Consider the following 17,755-nt stretch of genomic DNA (forward strand, 5'->3'; position numbering starts at 1 on the left):
ATGCAGAGTCACTAATGTCCAGACAGTCCTCCTTAAAACGTGAAAATCATTTTCTTGATGTGCTCTGTCCAATGGCATTATCTCGCTACGCAGCACAAATGTTTCTCGGTGCCTATGCTGCTGTCATCCCATTATCAAACTCCAACAGCAGAATAAGAAGTGTGATTGGAAATTTTTAAGAATGGATCCGCTACTGCTTACTGGTTTGTCGAGCAGGTACGCGGAGGGTGGGGAGTGAGTCATTGCCTTCTCATTGAACGCCCTCTGACAGCAAACTGCGTTTCCTTTATTCAGTTCGTTGTGGCAGCAGGCTGAGTGCTGCCAGATTCTGTCTGTGTGAAAATAGACGTAAAGATGGAGCAAAGAGTTTGCGTGAAATTTTGTTTTAAAACTGGGAAATCAACTTCTGGGAGTTACGAACTATTAAAAACAGCTTTTGGAGATAATTTTATGAACCAGTCAAATGTTTTTGCCTGGTTCAAGATATTTAAAAATGGCCGCGAATCATTTGAAGATGAACCACGGTCCAGCCGTCCTTCCACCTCAAAAACGAATTAAAATGTGAAAGTTCGCAACTTAGTGTGATCTGATCGTAGACTTGCAATTAGGGAGTTGGCTGATCAATTTAATTTAAGTTTATATGCTGTTCAGTCAATTTTAACTGAGAATATGAACATGCATCGAGTGTCCGCAAAATTCATTCCAAAAGTCTTGTCAAGTGACCAGAGACAATACCGACATGAAGCATGCCAAGAACTGATTAATCGGACTAAAAATGACCTAGATTTGTTAAATATGGTAATTACAGGTGACGAATCGTGGGTATATGGACATGATCCTGAAACCAAAGTGTAGTCTTTGCAGTGGAATGCTCCGGGTTCACCACGATCGAAGAAAGCATAGCAAAGTGGGTCGAAGGTATAGATAATGTTGCTGATTTTTTTGGATTCTACCGGTATTGCGCATCCTGAATTTACCCCTGGAGGACAGGCAGTTAACCAGGAATACTACAAATTTGTCCTCGAGCGTTTGCACGAAAAGGTGTGGAAGAAAACGCCTGCATTGTGGGAATACAGGAGTTGAGTGCTACACCATGACAATGCTCCAGTTCATCGTGCCTACTCCATCGTTGAATTTTTGACGAAATTCAAAATTCCTGTGCTTCCACAGCCCCCACATTCCCCTGATTTGGATCCTGTGGGCTTCTACCTGTTTCCTAAACTGAAATTTACACTTAAAGGGAAGCGATTTGACAGTCAAATATGGAAAGAATCCTTAACACACTTCAGGAAAGAACTTCCAAGAATGTTTCCAAAAGTGGGAACACAGTTGGAGTCTGTGTGTTCAGTCAGAAGGGGACTATTTACCTCGAATATCGGAAATATTCCGACTTCTCCACTTGCCACTCCATTTTCTAGTGTCCACGAGCTCCAGACTATCTCCAAATGACAAAATGTAAACTCAAGTAGCAACAGTGAACTACAAATAAAAAATGACAATCGGTAAATGAACCCATAGCAATCGAAATACAAACATACAAAACACTAACACTATGACCTTATGCACCACCTACTACACAATCATAAAAGTTATGTTTTTAAATTTCTCTTGAATTATCACACAAATTGTCTCATGTCAGTCTTTTCTTTCTTTCAGAAACGTCTCTGTTCCACCAACTAATCAACTACTACTGAGACTCAGATACGATGCCTCTGGTGCTGTCATTCTGTGCATTCGAGACTTCATTGATACTGATAGACAAGAGACATTTTTGTTTAGTATTTCAGTACTCTGATGTAATCAAATGAAAATAAAATCAACAAATGTGTATGGATTATATATTTTATTCTGAAATCAATTGTTTAAATTTTTATTTTCTAATCCTAATTCGGAGCTTTATGCTGTTCTTTTAAGTGGTGCAGGTCTTCCCCCCTTCTCTAGTTCTTGTCATGCTGCTTTTGAACCAACACCATCTGCAACTCTGCTAATTCTCTCACCTTTCAGAATAAGTATTTTTATTCTGAAATAAATATTTACAGTTTTAAACTGAGACGATCGTAGAAAAGAAGGAAGAACACAGTGAAGGTGTCAAGTCTCTAGTTACTTCCCTGTCCCTCGAGATAACATATAGCTCCTAGAGACGATTGCACAAGCAAAAATTATTTATGAAATAGTTTCTGTTCTCCAGACATTTAGAGTGACACAATAACAGCAGTCTCCAGTTTGTGTATGTACCATAGGTACACCTCTATCCCAGCAATATAAAAAAAGACTGTGGTGGTTCATTGTAAATGTTGGCATCTTATTCTTCAGGTATGTCCCCAATATGATTATTAATAATTTACCCGTCGTATAAACTGGATTTTGTATATGCCAAAGAATTGCGAAAGTTGGTGAACGAATAATATTCAGTAATTCTGCATAGGTACTTTCTGTAGAACACCCATTGCTGCTGTAATGAATTAATAATTCTAAGACATAAATAGACCAGCAAGAGGTAGCCAGTAATACCTCTCAGAATTGTCAGTCAAATTAAACTCCATGATGTCTATGTTATCAAAATTTGTTACAACTCTGAAGAAAACCAACTATTTCGCAAAGCGGACCGAATTTCGCACTTACTACTTTATTAGGTGACTACTGACAGTACATTTGATGGAATATTATCTGGCCTAGAAATGGTGTATCTGAACAGAACTGACTGTGGCGTCCTTCTGTTGACAACTATACACAAATCGTGTATTTTTTTTTACACAACTTAGAACTTGCATTTCATGACGAGGCACCACCATTGTGTAACCTCTGGACATAATATTTATGTGTTTGTGCTTCAACAAAAAGAAAGGAAAAAAATTGTATGTTTGTTGATCTCAGCAAAGTTGATTGTTAACTGAAACTAGCATATGTTTTGCCCATGTTTCATTCCGAAATTTAGGGATGTCTCTTGCTGGTCAAACAAGAAATTACTGATTCTTTAAGTAATTGTAAGACATATCGTTATATAGTAAATGCAAGTTTCGTGTTTTGCACTAATCTTTCATTGAATGACGCTGCATCAGTTTTCATGTTTTCTGCTACGCTGTTCAACTGAATCACTTCATCGACCAGCCTCAAAGTACCCTCAAGTCAATCGTTCTGCTATATGGAAAGGTTGTAGTTCATGATAGACACTAATTTTCTGTAGGTGACGATGCGAAAATACCCAGCATGCTCTTCAGTTGTTGCCGACTTAACTATGTGGAAACACTATTCCAGCAATAACTAAAGGGGGAATAAAATGGCCTCATAAAAGTCGATTTCCAAGTTAGGCCATGGTTAGGCTGTCCCTTGGTTAGCTACCCCTGGATTTATCCTGAGATTGTACAACTTCCCCTACGACAGCACATGTCTCATTGTCTTTAACTTCATCTAAAATTTTTCTTATCATTTCAAAATATCTGTCAGCCTGTTTCATATGAAGTAAATATTCGATTGTGTAGGTGTCATCTGGACTACTTGCAAATTTGGTTTCACACACATCGCTTTTAGGTTTTCAGAATGAGAATCTACATTTTTGATTAAAGAATGCTATATTTTATAGTAAGAGCTTCCTCATTTTTATCTTTAATATATTTTCTTAACATTTCACAAAGCATTTTAACATTTAAGTGTGAATCATCAAAATGCTGTAATGACTTTTTTGGCGAATTATTGATTGAAGTCAGTTTGTCATTATTTCTCATTTTAATCAAAATTAGATGGCCTGTTAGTATGAGTGCCTGTTATTTGCTCAAAAGTTTTAATTAGAAGAATTTTTTCCTGAATATAGTGCACACTCTTAACACTAATCATAAGTTGAGAAAAATGTCTGACAATCTTCGACTTCTGTCCCTTTCAGATACTACCTGTAAGCCCAGACATATGTCATATAGTCTTTGCAGCATTTAGAGCTATAGTTTTTGATTCATTACATATCATATCTTGAATTTCTTTGTACCCACTTAAACAAAACTTAGTGAAAAATTCGTCTTTGTATACTTCATTTAACTCATCCAGTTTTTAATAGTCCTCCTGGCAACAGCCCTTTACACTTTCAAACGCTTGAGTTCGTATTACATTAGTAGAAGAAGTAAAATATTGTTTGCCTGTATTTCTTGGTGATTTTCTATATTCCTAATGCCAGACTTGCTTCTTGTCTTTTTTTTTCAATACAACTGACATTCCTCTTATGCTATAGGTCATTTGTATCCTCTTCATAAGTGTAATGGTTTTGCCACTTCTTTTATGATAACAAAACATTAACTTTAAATTAAAAGTAACTGTAGTTTACCTACTATCATTATACAGCTGTGTAATGATTACATCGAATTGCTGTCCTGTTCCCAGAATCAATTGATTGAAACAGAAATTGCAAAGACTATAGGTTGAAGCAATTCAATAACATAATAATATTTACAGAATGATCTAGGTATTTTCATTTTAGTCACCAAGGTCACAGTAAAGGCTGTGAGTTGCACAGGACTCTTTGACAAACGAACAACAGGTAAGTGACGTTTATTGGCACAAGCCATCTGAAGACACTTTTCTTTGTTAAACATTTTGGTGTATCTCAAATGTAATTGTTGTGCTTCAACACATATTTTGCCCGTCTTTGAAACGGTTCAATATTTTTGATATCTTTTTTTTTTTGTCTCTCCTACAAATTCATATCTTGCTGCCTGGTATTTGGTTGTTAATCCACGACACAGTCTAATATAACAGTCGCGACACTCACTGCTGTAAAAGTTGTTGCCGTTTGACAGGTGGAGCGACACTAGCGCTCCAAGCGGCAGGTAAGGTGAACGTCAGATGCGTCGTAAGCATAATGTTTGTTTGCATCCATTTCCTACGTTATTTCCGAATTATTCGAGTTAGTTTCTTTCCTCCAAGAGTTTGTGTAGTATCAGAAGGCATATATGTTTCTAAAAATGATTCTAAAATAAGCCCAAGTATGGACAAAAACCATGAATATAGTGGCACGCTACAACACATTCGTGAAGAAACACTTGTGACATTGGACAGAATTGCAGCTTACCACGTCGATATCAAAAGAATATAAACACACAGAATCACATGTAAGAAGCACAGACATGTACCTCTACATGCAAAAGCGATGGACAGCTCGTTTATCGTTCTGTAGGCCTACTGTGTTTGTCATTGTCGCCTGTTGCCACAAGTACGACCTTCATCTTTATATTATTCTAAGTGGGACAAGCAACTAACAAATAGTGGGAGAAATATGCTGAAAACATTATAATGAGCTGATTATATTACATTTCACGCAAAACCAAATATTTGAATAATTTTCAAACAGTCTGTCTGTAGGCACTTTCCTTGTCCCATAATAGTTTCGCTCGAAGTCTAGCGATCTGCACATTCTGACACTACACACGATTTTGTAAGACACGAACAGCTGCACTTAATCTAACCACTTCAACGTCAAAGCAGGTCTGTGTTGATGATTCTCACGAATCTGGCACTAACATGGAGAGTTGAACTGGCTGCTTCTGTGTCATAGGACTGTTTTACAGCTTTAGATTGACTGTCGAACCTTTGTGGCAGTTTCCTCTTCATCGTCAGTTGAGGTGCCTTATTTGGAATGTCAAATAGTGTGAGTACTGCATTCCACACGAGTTTGTTATTGTCTGCGTTCATGAACTGGTTTTGTTCGAAATGTAGCGAACAAAACCTAATATTATTATACAGGTAAACCGGGTCTTTCTTCATAAGGTCTTCTCGTCTGCTATTAACTAGCCATTTTTTGCTCCTAAAACAAAACATTCATCATTTATACACATACAGTTTGCAAGTGAATCCTGACGATACACTTTAGTAACATGATGGTATATACCTCTCAGGATCCTTAGGAAACCTGAAAAAGACAGCTGTGGTGTCTTCTTCCTATTGCTGCTGCAATTTATTGCGCTAGAAACGCTCCCGATGGTAGAAACCATTGTGTAAATCAAAATAAACAGTCACTATTCGATTTCACGATCGCGCCGAACTCACAGTTCAACCTACCGGCCGCTTGGGGCGCTGCTGGCGCTGAAGGCAACAAAATCTAGGCGAAGTGTCGCGACTGTTATGTTAGACTGTGATCCACGATATGCAAGATGATCTTTGGTGAGGTCAAAGATATTAAAAATTCAAACTTTGTTTGGAACCTTCACAAATGAGAAATAAAATATTGTGAAATTGAGCGCGATTTGTGTTGACAACAGTTATTGTTTTGTTGTAAAATTGTCAAAACATTATTTACATCGCTTCGTAAATGTCGTGTACGTATGACTTAAAATGTTTAGTTCAGTGAATGTAAATCAGTTGCGGGTAATGAATTAAATCCGATATTTAGTATTTCTTGTACAGTGACAAATACAAAACATCGGTGTTATAAATATTAAGAGCATATTGTTATTATCCTGCTCCAAGTAATACTTGCCGCGTCTGTTGTAAACTGTTCTTTTCAATGCTTAATTTTTGACGTTCTCCATACAAATGTTATTTTGTGATTATATGATGTAAAATCCTCCGTAAACAGCATTAGTCATAAAATAAGAATTTATTGTTTTATAGTTAACGGAAACGTGTGTCATATTATCCATAAACCGCATGATTTTTAGCAGTGCCTTAGAAAACCACTCAAAGTGCAATCCTTAGTGACCTGCTCTGAAGTTCAGCGTATATAGTTTAGCATTTTGTTAACACAATTTTTTGTCCAGATCACTTACGGCACATATTTGTCTTACACCCTGGTGCTCAAAATAAATGTTGAATAGAAGTTTGACGAAGCTCCAAATGTTAATAGAGATAGACATGGAGCAAACACCCACTGCAGTAGTACAAGTTTATATACCAACAGCTCTGCAGACGATGGAGAGACTGAAATAATATTTGTTGAAATAAAAGAAATTATTTATGTAGTTAAAGGAGACAAATATGTAATTGGGATTGGTGACAATAATTCGGTATTAGCGAAAGGAACAGAAGAAAAAACAGTAGGATAATATGAACCGGGGGAAAGAACTGAAAGAGAAACTGTCTGGTAATATTTTACACAGAGCTTAATTTAATCATAGCTAGCCTAACATTTTGTTTAAGAATTATGAAAGTAAGTTTTATACATGGAAGAGACATGGGGACACTGGAAGGTTTCATATTGATTGTACAATGGTAAGACAGAGATTTTGAAGTCAGATTTTAAACTGTAAATGTTTCCAGGGACAGATGGAACAGGAGTGGTGACAGGAAGTGCATCCAACCACCACTCACATTAACCATGCCAAATCTGTTCATAACCGTGCTGACTGTGCAACAGTGTGTAAAAAAAAAGGCACAAGAAAAAGAAGGAAGAAAATGTTATTTGCGACTTATACTGGAACCATAATTGCAGTTGTAGGAGTCGGAGAACATGAAATGGTAGCTGTAGTGGAGAAGGGTGTGAGACATTGAGCAAGCTGTGCAGGTAACAAAGGAGAAATTTTTAAAGGGAAAGGAGTTGAAAGAAATAAAATCTTTAAGGTTTGCTCATGATGTAATTCTGTCAGGACGGAATGGATAGCATTTTTGAAAAGAGATTGTAAGATGAACCTAAAGTGTAGTAAAACAAGAGTAATGGAATTTAGTCTGATTAAATCAGGTAATTCTGAGGAATTTAGGTTAGGCAATCAGACACTATAATTGGTGGACAAGTCATTCTATTTGAGCAGCAAACCCCTCATTTTTACATTGTTGTGAAACTTATACTTTATGTGCTTCTGAATCTTTTGGTGCCACCAACAACCTTAACATATGACCAAAATTGCTTTGATTTCTGTGAGAGATCTTTCCGTAATAATAAGCTATGGTAACCAAATGTGTGTCATTTAGTGTCTTTCTATCTACAGCCTTGTGCTATATTTTATATCTGTTGCCCAGAAGTAGCTGTTATTTCATAAATATCTTTCCGGAAATTGTATACCATGGAGGCTCTCTCTCCCACCATGAATCTATTGTGTGGTAGTAACTGCATGTGCTGTCTGATGTTTTGGAACTGAGTTCAAGCACTGTGGTGTGAATATGTGACCTTTAAAGAAATCTCTTACATTCACTGAAGGAGTAGCATTAATAGCACTCCTATGTTTAAATCATTTCGTGTGATCTTTAACTTCACCCTTTTCTTTGTGTGCCACAGAAAGTTGTCCAGTATGTAGTGTGCAGTTAACACAGCCATTGTTACTATCATTACACAATTTCAAAAATGTGTATTTCTGTTTCAGGTTTACATTAAATGCACACAGTTTCTTTTGCCCATTGCCAAATCATCAGATTTGTGTAGAGAGTTACTTTGCTTTTAAAATGACATAAACACTTTGCGCCTCTTGTTTTGTCAGACGAGTAACCGTAAGTGAAAAGTTGTGGCAAAACTGGTAGCCATGCCTTCCCATCAATGTCAGTGCTTGCTCCAAAATCCAATAGAGAGTCACTGCTGTAGGACAATATTTAAACATGCAATGTCAAACATATAGGTCTAAAATTTTAAAAAAGGTGTTGCCAGTCATGAAATTTTCAAACCCTGGGCATTATACCGGATAGCACTAACAAACCAAGACTGTCTGGGCTAATCCTGGACATGTGATAAGCCTACTGTCAGCCTACCTAAACTCAAGTGTCTTTCTCTTGTTACCCAGTGGTTTTAATCTCATGACTTGAAGTATTTTTCACACTGAATTGTCAGTTAATACAAAGGATATGTATCTAGTCAAAGGTAATATAGTTCAGCGAGGTCTCTGGCCGCGACTATGTTTGTGCCAGCACCACCTGCCTACAGCCCCCCCCCCATCTTTCAACAACACACACATTCCTCTGCAGACTGGAAGAGTCATTCTGAAAAAAATCTCGTAAGACATTTCTTCATGGTATCCTTTCTTCCCCTTTCCTTCAGGAGTTAGGAATACAGAAGAGCTGTTAAGTTTGGAAAGTAGGATTAAGGTGCTGTCAGAAGTAAAGCTGTGAGGATAGGTCATGAGTCATGCATGGATAGCTCACTCAGTCTGAGTGTTTCCCACAAAAGGTCAGCTTCCAGGTTTTGGTACTGGTCTGGCACACAGTTTTAATCTGACATGAAGTTTCAAAACAGCACAACTCCAGTACAGAGCAAAGGATTCTTTTTGGATTCATATTGCCACTTTGTAAACTGAGTATTTGTGTGTGGAACATGACCCCATATATCTGACCGGACAGAGAACCCCTCAACAGTGAAAGTCCAGTACTTCATTATCTACGGAATTATGTCGTTAAGAGTGAAGCAGAATCAAGTAAACATTAGGGAAGAGTGCTGATATATATTTGACTTAGTCGATAATGTCTTGAACTTCTTTTGAATGGTGCTGTTATACAAGATGTTCCAAATAAGTATATGTATGGTGGAGGAACCTGTGTCCAGAAACTGAGAGGGCCTTGGTAGAAAATTGTTGCAAAAGGCATAAAGAACTCAGACACTCAGCACGTGGTGTGAATATTGCTGACCAACTCTTGTTAAAGACAATGTAATGTGACGAAAAATCTGATAATTTGTGACAGTGCCTTTAATGACAAGTCAGTATCAGTCACAACAGTCAGATACTTTGAGGTAACCATCCAGATAAAACTTTTAGTTGATGTGACGAATGTCAGCTAGATCTAAATGTAGAAATCTTATTAAGTTAATGCAGATGGCTAGGAAAAACACTCCTATAATGATACGGCATTAGTAGTGTGCTGCTTGACACAGTCACATCATTTAAATTGGGGGGGGGGGGGGGGTGTAATGTTGTAGAGTGATCTAAGCTGGAACAAACATACCAAGGATTGTAGAAGGGAAGGCGAATAATCAACTTTGGTTTATTGGGAGAATTTTAGGAAAGTGACTCATCTGTGAAGGAGATCATTTATAGAATACTAGTGCAACACATTCTTTATTACTGCTCGAGTGTTTGGGATTCCATCCCCCCCCCCCCCCCCCCCCCCCCCAGGTCAGATTATAGGAAGACATTGAAGCAATTCAGAGGTGGCCTGCTAGATTTGTTACCAGTAGGTTCAGTCAGTATGTGATTATTCTGAAGATGCATCAGTAACTCAAATGGGGGTCCCAGGAGAGAAGGTGACGTACTTTTTGAGGAACGTAAGTGAGGATATTTAGAGATCGATCATTTGAAGCTGATTGCAGAACAATTCTGCTGCCGCCAGTGTACATTTCACGGAAGGACCACAGAGATAAGATAATAGAAAAATTAGGGCTCATATAGAGACATTAGTCAGTCATTTTCCCCTCACTTTATTTGTGAGGGGAATAATGAAAAGGAAGTCATCAGTAGTGGTACAGGGTATCCTGTGGTGGCACACACCATACAGTGGCTTGCGGAGTGTGAATGTAGATATAAATCTATTTGTCTGGAAATGCAATTCTAATCTGAAAATCTTGTGAAGAATTTGTGGAAAGTGTAAATTGTATACTGTGTAATGACTGTGATGGTAAAATGAGATCTTTTGCAAAAGCATGCTGATAGCAGTCATTCCCTCTTGACACTCTGACACTCATCAGGTGAAGAACAATTTTGACATATTAGCACTATATTGTTTATTTGTGTTTTCATTTTGCTGAATGTACCTGTGCAAACCCTTGTACATACTTTTACCTTTGTTAGATTAACTTGCACAGTAAATGCTCATGCAACCTGTTAAAAAAGATGATGTACAAAATTTCACTATGATACCTGTTTCAGGTTGTAAATGGAAACATGTGAAACTGTTAATTATTGGTGTAGAGCCTCAATCTGAGACAAAAGCGCCAGAAAAGGCTGAGCTAACTTTAAATATGGTATAGACCAAGGCAAAACAGAGTTGTTATATAAGTGATAACTCTGAGAAGATACTGGTCACAAGAAGAAGCAACAGAACAATTCATTGGGAGAACTGTGATGCAGCTATGTGATAAGCGTAAGGAAATTAGATGATCTACTTACGTGTGTGTCATTAATTTGCATGAAGCTGGTAGTGCTTGAGACCATATGTCAAATGAAAACTGAACACTTGTCACAATGGGACCATGGAATGTTTCCATTCAATAGTAATCACCACATGCATTAAGATAGTTATCGCACTGGGAGACAAGATGATAGATTCCTGTTGCATGAAATGCAGTCAGTCACTGATAGGTCTGCAACTGGTTTCACTCTTGCACTTCCTTGTCTAACCGAAACTGATGCCCACAAGTCTTTCTTCAGGACGCCAAAGATATGAAACTCACATGGAGAAAGATCAGGTCTGTGTGGAGGATGTTGCTGCGTTTCCCAACCAAGTCTCTGAAATGTAACCTTTGTCCGATTGGCAGTATGGGGGCAGGTGTTATTGTGCAACAGGATGATTCTGTCTTAAAGCACTCCAGCAGCGCAAAGACAAAAGGCAAAACCAGCAGTGGAAACCTCACACATCTCTGCACACATCTTCCCCACTAAAAAAATCCAAAGCTGTTCACACAAGTTGTGAAAGTCACGATGACCTACTACTTTGATTGCAGGTCCCCTCTGCCCGACACGTTCCTCGAGCATGGAATGATAATCAGTGTGCAGCACTATGAAGGCACTTTATAGAAACTGTGATGCATCGTAAAGCCAAAACTCCCAGGAATGTTGTCAGATGGAATCATCCGGTTGCATAATGACGGTCGCCTCCACATTGCCATTCGGTGAAGGCTATGCTTCAGCGATTTGGTTGGGAAGCATTACAACATCTTCCGTACAGTCCGGATCTTTCCCAGTGTGGATTTCACATATTTGGTGACATGGAGAAAGTCATGCATGGACGTCGGTTTCAGTCAGATGAGGAAGTGCAGGATTGGGTGCAGTTGTGGAACTTTCAGTGGCTGACCATGTTCTGTGGAACAGGAATTGATTGTCACCTCTCCCAGTGGTACAAACCTCTTGACACATGTGATTACTTTTGAATGGAACCATTCCAAGGTCCTATGGTGATGGGTGTTTGGTGCTCAGACCGAACTGCCAAAGATGGCGGTTATGTGTGCATAAGGTGTGCTTGCTTGTGTGAATGAATGTGTGTCTTGGCTTTTCTGAAGAAGGCTTTGACCGGAAGCTAAATGTGGAACTGTCCTGTCATTGTGCCTGTGTGCAACTCAGTGTGCCATCTTTATGATGAGTAGCAATCTATCTTTTCCTTATGTTGTTGTAAATTAATGAGACTTTTGAAGTTGTTTTATACTTGGGAATTTAATTCTTTAAACAATCAGGGATTTGCTAGTATATACCTAATGGAACAGCTCACGATGGAAGGGGCTTCGCATAGCATACAGTCTCTGTAAATAAAAATAAGTGTGGCTACAGCACTAGGGCTATAAAACAAAGCATAGGACTTTAAACAGAATTACACTGACTGAAACGTGTTTGCTGTGGACAGTCCAACGCAAAAAACCTTCAAAAAGTACCCTAGCTGAACCTTATCAAGAGACCTTTCACAAAATCTAAAAAAATTGGATCATATGTAAAGGCTGTTAGTGGCACCAAAGTTATTGGTCAGACTTTTGTGGATTACGTAGGAACTGAAGTTAAGGATAGCAAATTGAAATCAGAAATAATGAACTCAGTTTTCAAATATTCCTTTACAAGGAAGGGTCCAAGAGTACTGCCCCAATTTACTTCTTGGCCCGCTGCAGATTCCCTATCAGATTCTACACACAGTCATATGTAAAACAGTTGGTATGGTTCAGTTCATTGGTAAAGTACTGGAAAAATGTAGTCAGTCTACAAAGGAGATTGCTTACAAGGCACTCTTGTGACCCATCATAGAATATTGCTCATGTAGGACTAACGGGATATTGAACATATGCACACCAGTTTGCCTGTCCCATTAGAGAGCATCACAGAAATGCCGAAAAACATGAATTAGCTTATATTTGTAGATAGAAGTCATCTGTCCCATGAAACTGTATTTACAAAGCTTTAAGAACCAGTATTAAGCGAGGTATCCAGGTACGTACTACAGTGTCCTACATATTGTTCCATTAGGGACAGATAAGACATTAGACTAATCACACTGTGCGCAGAGGCATTTAAGTAATCATTCATCTAGCACTCTGTGTGCAAATGAAATAGGATGGATATGTGGTGCAGTAGAAAGTGTCCTCTGCCGTGCCCTCCAATTAGTACAAGTATGGATACCAATGTAGATGTTTATTCTTATTACTGCAGTTATTATTCCTTTACATTACTTCTGGCATTTCTTCAAAAGAAATGGGTTTCCTCATGTAGCTGTTGCATGCCAGAAGCTGTGCCAACAGTGCACTACAGAGCAGGAGCCCCTGTGGTTCGGAAAGTGACCTCATTGCCCCCTAGTCACATGAAGCTGTAACTGACACAACAGTGCGGGTTCAGTGACAGCTGTCGTTAGTTATGGAAGTCCTATGCCTCTATTGAGATCAGTGGACTTCTGCAGTGCCTTGAATGTTGCCAAGTATTTAATTCTGCTAAGATATAGAACATGCAACAACATTAAACACACCTTCACCCACTGCATTACAAGCAAGTAGAAGTTGAAGCAAGCAGAGAGCTAGTAGCCAGGTGTAAAAATCAGATATCAGTAGCTGTAAGTTTGAAAAGAATTCTTAGTACAGATGTTACAGAAGTATGCAGCATTAGCTCATGTACTGTAATGTGTTTATGCTTTTCAGGTGAATGACTGGGAAAAAATGTAAGGGAGGCAGCAGTTTGAGCAAGCTACAAAGTAGTTTGCAGTATAGCAATGATTAGCAAGCAGTTTCCAGTTGGAATTCTGATAAAATCTTGTATGGCAGCACATGCAGAATGTTAGTTTTCCAAGGGAGCTGCAGGCAATGGAAGGGGTTTGTGGTTTGAGGCAAATGGTGTCTCATCAAATCGTGGACATGGCAGTGGTTTTAGAGAGACAGCTCTAGAAAAAGCCAAGAGCTTTGTTGCATTCTTACTCACATTTGATGACAGCACAGGTACGAGGTGTGGCTAGAAAAAAACCGGACTAGTACTGGTGAAACAATAAAACGAATGCAATAAGGCTGAAAGTCGCGTGGCCTGTCACGTGACTCTCGCTCCGCCTACTGCTCGAGTTTCATCGGCCTCCTGCACTCAGTCTGCCCGCGGCGTCTGTTTTAAGTAGTTGACGTTTTGTCTGTGCGTCGGAAAATGTTGAGTGTACAGAAAGAACAGCGTGTTAACATCAAATTTTGTTTCAAACTAGGAAAATCTGCAAGTGAAACGTTTGTAATGTTACAACAAGTGTACGGTGATGATTGTTTATCGCGAACACAAGTGTTTGAGTGGTTTAAACGATTTAAAGATGGCCGCGAAGACACCAGTGATGACACTTGCACTGGCAGACCATTGTCAGCAAAAACTGATGCAAACATTGAAAAAATTGGATTGTGCACATTGATTGGGTACCAGAGGGACAAACAGTGAATCAGCATTACTACATTAGCGTCCTGGCTACCCTACGTGAGCGATTACGGAGAAAACGGAACGATTTGTGGAGAAAAAAGTCATGGATCCTTCACCAAGACAATGCCCCAGCTCACAGTGCGTTGTCAGTGAAGACGTTTTTGGCAAAACACAACATTCCCATCTTAGATCATCCACCCTACTCACCTGATTTGGCCCCCTGTGACTTTTTTCTTTTCCCTAAAGTCAAGTCAGCCTTGAAAGGAACTAGATTTGAGACTGTTGAAGCAGTAAAAGAAAAAGCGACGGAAGTAATGTATGGACTTACCGAAAATGATCTGCAGCATTGCTATGAACAGTGGAAAATTCGTATGGAGCGGTGTAGAGACCGAGGAGGAGAGTACATTGAAGGAGATAACATGAAATTGTAAATAATTGTAAATAAATGTTTTTTCCAGCATCAGTCCGGTTTTTTTCTAGCCGCACATCGTATAGCTGACTGTGCTCAGCTTCCAACATTTGTGTGTAGTGTTGATACGGAGCTCTCGGATGTGGTCATGCTTGACTACATCGCAATAGGACTTGCTATTATTGAAGCTGTTTGTTTATCAGTAGGCAATATGACTTTGTCGTGGGACAGACTCATTTCTGTAGCCGCCGACAGTGATGCCTTAAAAATGATTGGCCATCACCAAGATTTCACATTTTGTTTATCGTGGTGCAAATTGCCACCAATTCAAAGGATTCCTGACTGGTATGGAAGTAGGGTATGGGGACATACTCATCACAGCACACTTCATCGGCCTACCTGGGGAAAGGATTTTGATGATATTTTCTGTGCCATTCATAAGAAAATATCCCTGTGTCTCGAAATGAAACGGGAAGTAATTCGTTGCCTAAAAGATTTGATGCCTTTGGCTAAAATAAATATACATCTCAACAGCTTAAATTCATCATTCCAGGCCAAAGAGCAGCTGATAGTTGACATGAACGATCAAATCAAATCATTCATAGAAAAGTTATCTTTTTTTGAGAGGCAGAGTCATCTGCCTTTAAAACTGCCTGAAGGTACCAGTTTCACAGTTACAGAGCCAAGGTAAAGAAGCTCACCATATCTCTTGAAACCAGATTCAAAGAGCTCACCAATTTAGAATTGGAAATGAAATGTTCAGCACTTATTTTCAGTTTCTTCCAATGGTTTACTAATGTCATTGCAGTTAGAAGCATTAGACTTGCAAAATTCAACTTTGATGAAATAAGTGCTACAATATGTTTAATTTGTCATTGTGGTACTATTCATTACAGCAAAAAACATTTCCCAAGCAGCACAAAAATGCCACATAGATCATGTGTGTATTCGACACTACATAATTTTGTGAGTAGCTTTTTTCAGCAATGAAAAGAATAAAAACAGAAGAATGACTGTTTCTTCAGAATGTGACAATTAAGAGCATCCTCCACGTTAACGCTGTGAATGCCTTAACACCTGATATTTCTGCTTGTGTTCTGAAGAGAGACTCAGATTTCAGAAACGTAATAAACATACCTAATTTCTTTATTTCTTATTTATTTCCTTTATTTCCTGTATCCACGAATAACAAAATGATGTCGGCGATCGTGTAAAGCACGAGCAACAAATTGAAAGGCTCACAGTGCCAACCCAATGCAGTACAGTTGTTCACAGTTAGTGCTATGTGGAGTAAGGGTGCTCTGCAGCATAACAGGGAGTGCACCAGCTGGAACAGCCTGAAGCCAATTAATTTGTTTTGTACAGTCCAATAAATGCAAACATGGGAAAGTACCACTAGGTAGTGGGGGGGGGGGGGTGCCAAAGGAACAGAACTTAATGCAGCATGATGTATATTCCATAAGTTTCCAGGCATAAATTTGTTAAATTTGTTGTTAAATTTCAGGATTCATGTTTTGTTATTATTTTCATTATTTATTTCTTGTTTCAGTGCAGTTCTCTTTTTGTCATTAATTTTTGGGCGCACTGCTGGTTGATAGTCACTAAAATAGTACACTGTGAATTACTATTAATTGAACAGTTTCATAGTGCCATATTTTCACTGACACTAAACATAAGTACATGAATGTATCAATATGTCAAAGAGAGAACTTCAGATTTTTGATGTTGACATTAAATTGCTCAAGTCATCTATCAGAAAATGGAGTGCTGTGGTATTGTTGGAGAACATGATAATCTTAGTGACTGATAGTAATTGATGTATGCAGGAACATAATTTTTTTTATATAGTGTTAAGCACGTTTAGAAGCCAGTTTTGACACAACTTTCCTCTTGCAATGTCTATCCATATATAGTATAAACATAATAGTTGCATTACAGTGCACTGGGAGCTCAAGTATAAGTGAAGATATTGTTGACAAATTGTCATGGGGAGACTCCACAAGCTAGTGTAAATACCTAGCCAATGGTTGTGGTTACGATCAGTAATGACGAGGGAGATTATGGAAGTTAGTCCAATGGTTCCTGTACAAACTACAACACAATAATACCATAAAGAGCCAAGTATTAAAACAGTTTGAGGGCTTATTGACAAATCATTAAGTGTAGTGATATTTCGTGTACGTGGGATACTTAATAGGCACATAGTTCAGGTTTGAAGGTTCAGGTAAACCTTGCATTGTCATGAAGATAATGACACACAAATTAAATGTACCTTGACCCTTTTCTAAAGTATAGATTAGATTAGATTAATACTTGTTCCATAGATCACGAATCCGACACTACGTAATGATGTGGAATGTGTCAGGTTAATAAAAGATGTCTGTACAAGATATTACATTACACAAAATATTGCATGACACTAATGTTTAAGTTGGTTTTTTTCCCCTCCCTTAATTTATATCTAAAAATTCAGCCAATGAGTAGAAGGAGTTGTCATCTAGAAATTCTTTTAATTTATTTTTAAATGTTGGTTGGCTATCTGTCAGGCTTTTGATGCTGTTTGGTAGGTGACCAAAGACTTTTGTGGCAGCATAATTTACCCCTTTCTGTGCCAAAGTCAGATTTAACCCTGCATAGTGAAGATCATCCTTTCTCCTGGTGTTATAGCTATGCACACTGCTATTACTTTTGAACTGGGTTGGATTATTAACAACAAATTTCATAAGTGAATATATATACTGTGAGGATCCCTAGATCCTTAAATAGATGTCTGCAGGATGACCGTGGGTGGGCACCAGCAATTATTCTGACTACACGTTTTTGAGCAATGAATACTTTTCTACTCAACGATGAATTACCCCAGAATATGATGCCATACGAAAGCAGTGAA

The 17,755-nt window shown here is 38.4% G+C and overlaps 1 protein-coding gene across 1 annotated transcript in view; it reads left to right on the forward strand.

The window, feature by feature from the left end:
• The first annotated feature begins 6,178 nt into the window (after window positions 1-6,178).
• The window catches only part of LOC126253521 (uncharacterized), a 234,646-nt gene continuing 223,069 nt past the window's right edge, over window positions 6,179-17,755 (forward strand). The window contains exons 1-2 of the mRNA XM_049954898.1: window positions 6,179-6,296; window positions 10,758-10,971. Of these exons, the coding sequence (XP_049810855.1) occupies window positions 10,953-10,971 (19 nt within the window). The 5' untranslated portion in view covers window positions 6,179-6,296; window positions 10,758-10,952. The remainder of the gene's footprint in view (window positions 6,297-10,757; window positions 10,972-17,755) is intronic.

This window comes from Schistocerca nitens, chromosome 4 (assembly GCF_023898315.1).
Source record: "Schistocerca nitens isolate TAMUIC-IGC-003100 chromosome 4, iqSchNite1.1, whole genome shotgun sequence".
Taxonomy (NCBI): Eukaryota; Metazoa; Arthropoda; class Insecta; order Orthoptera; family Acrididae; genus Schistocerca; species Schistocerca nitens.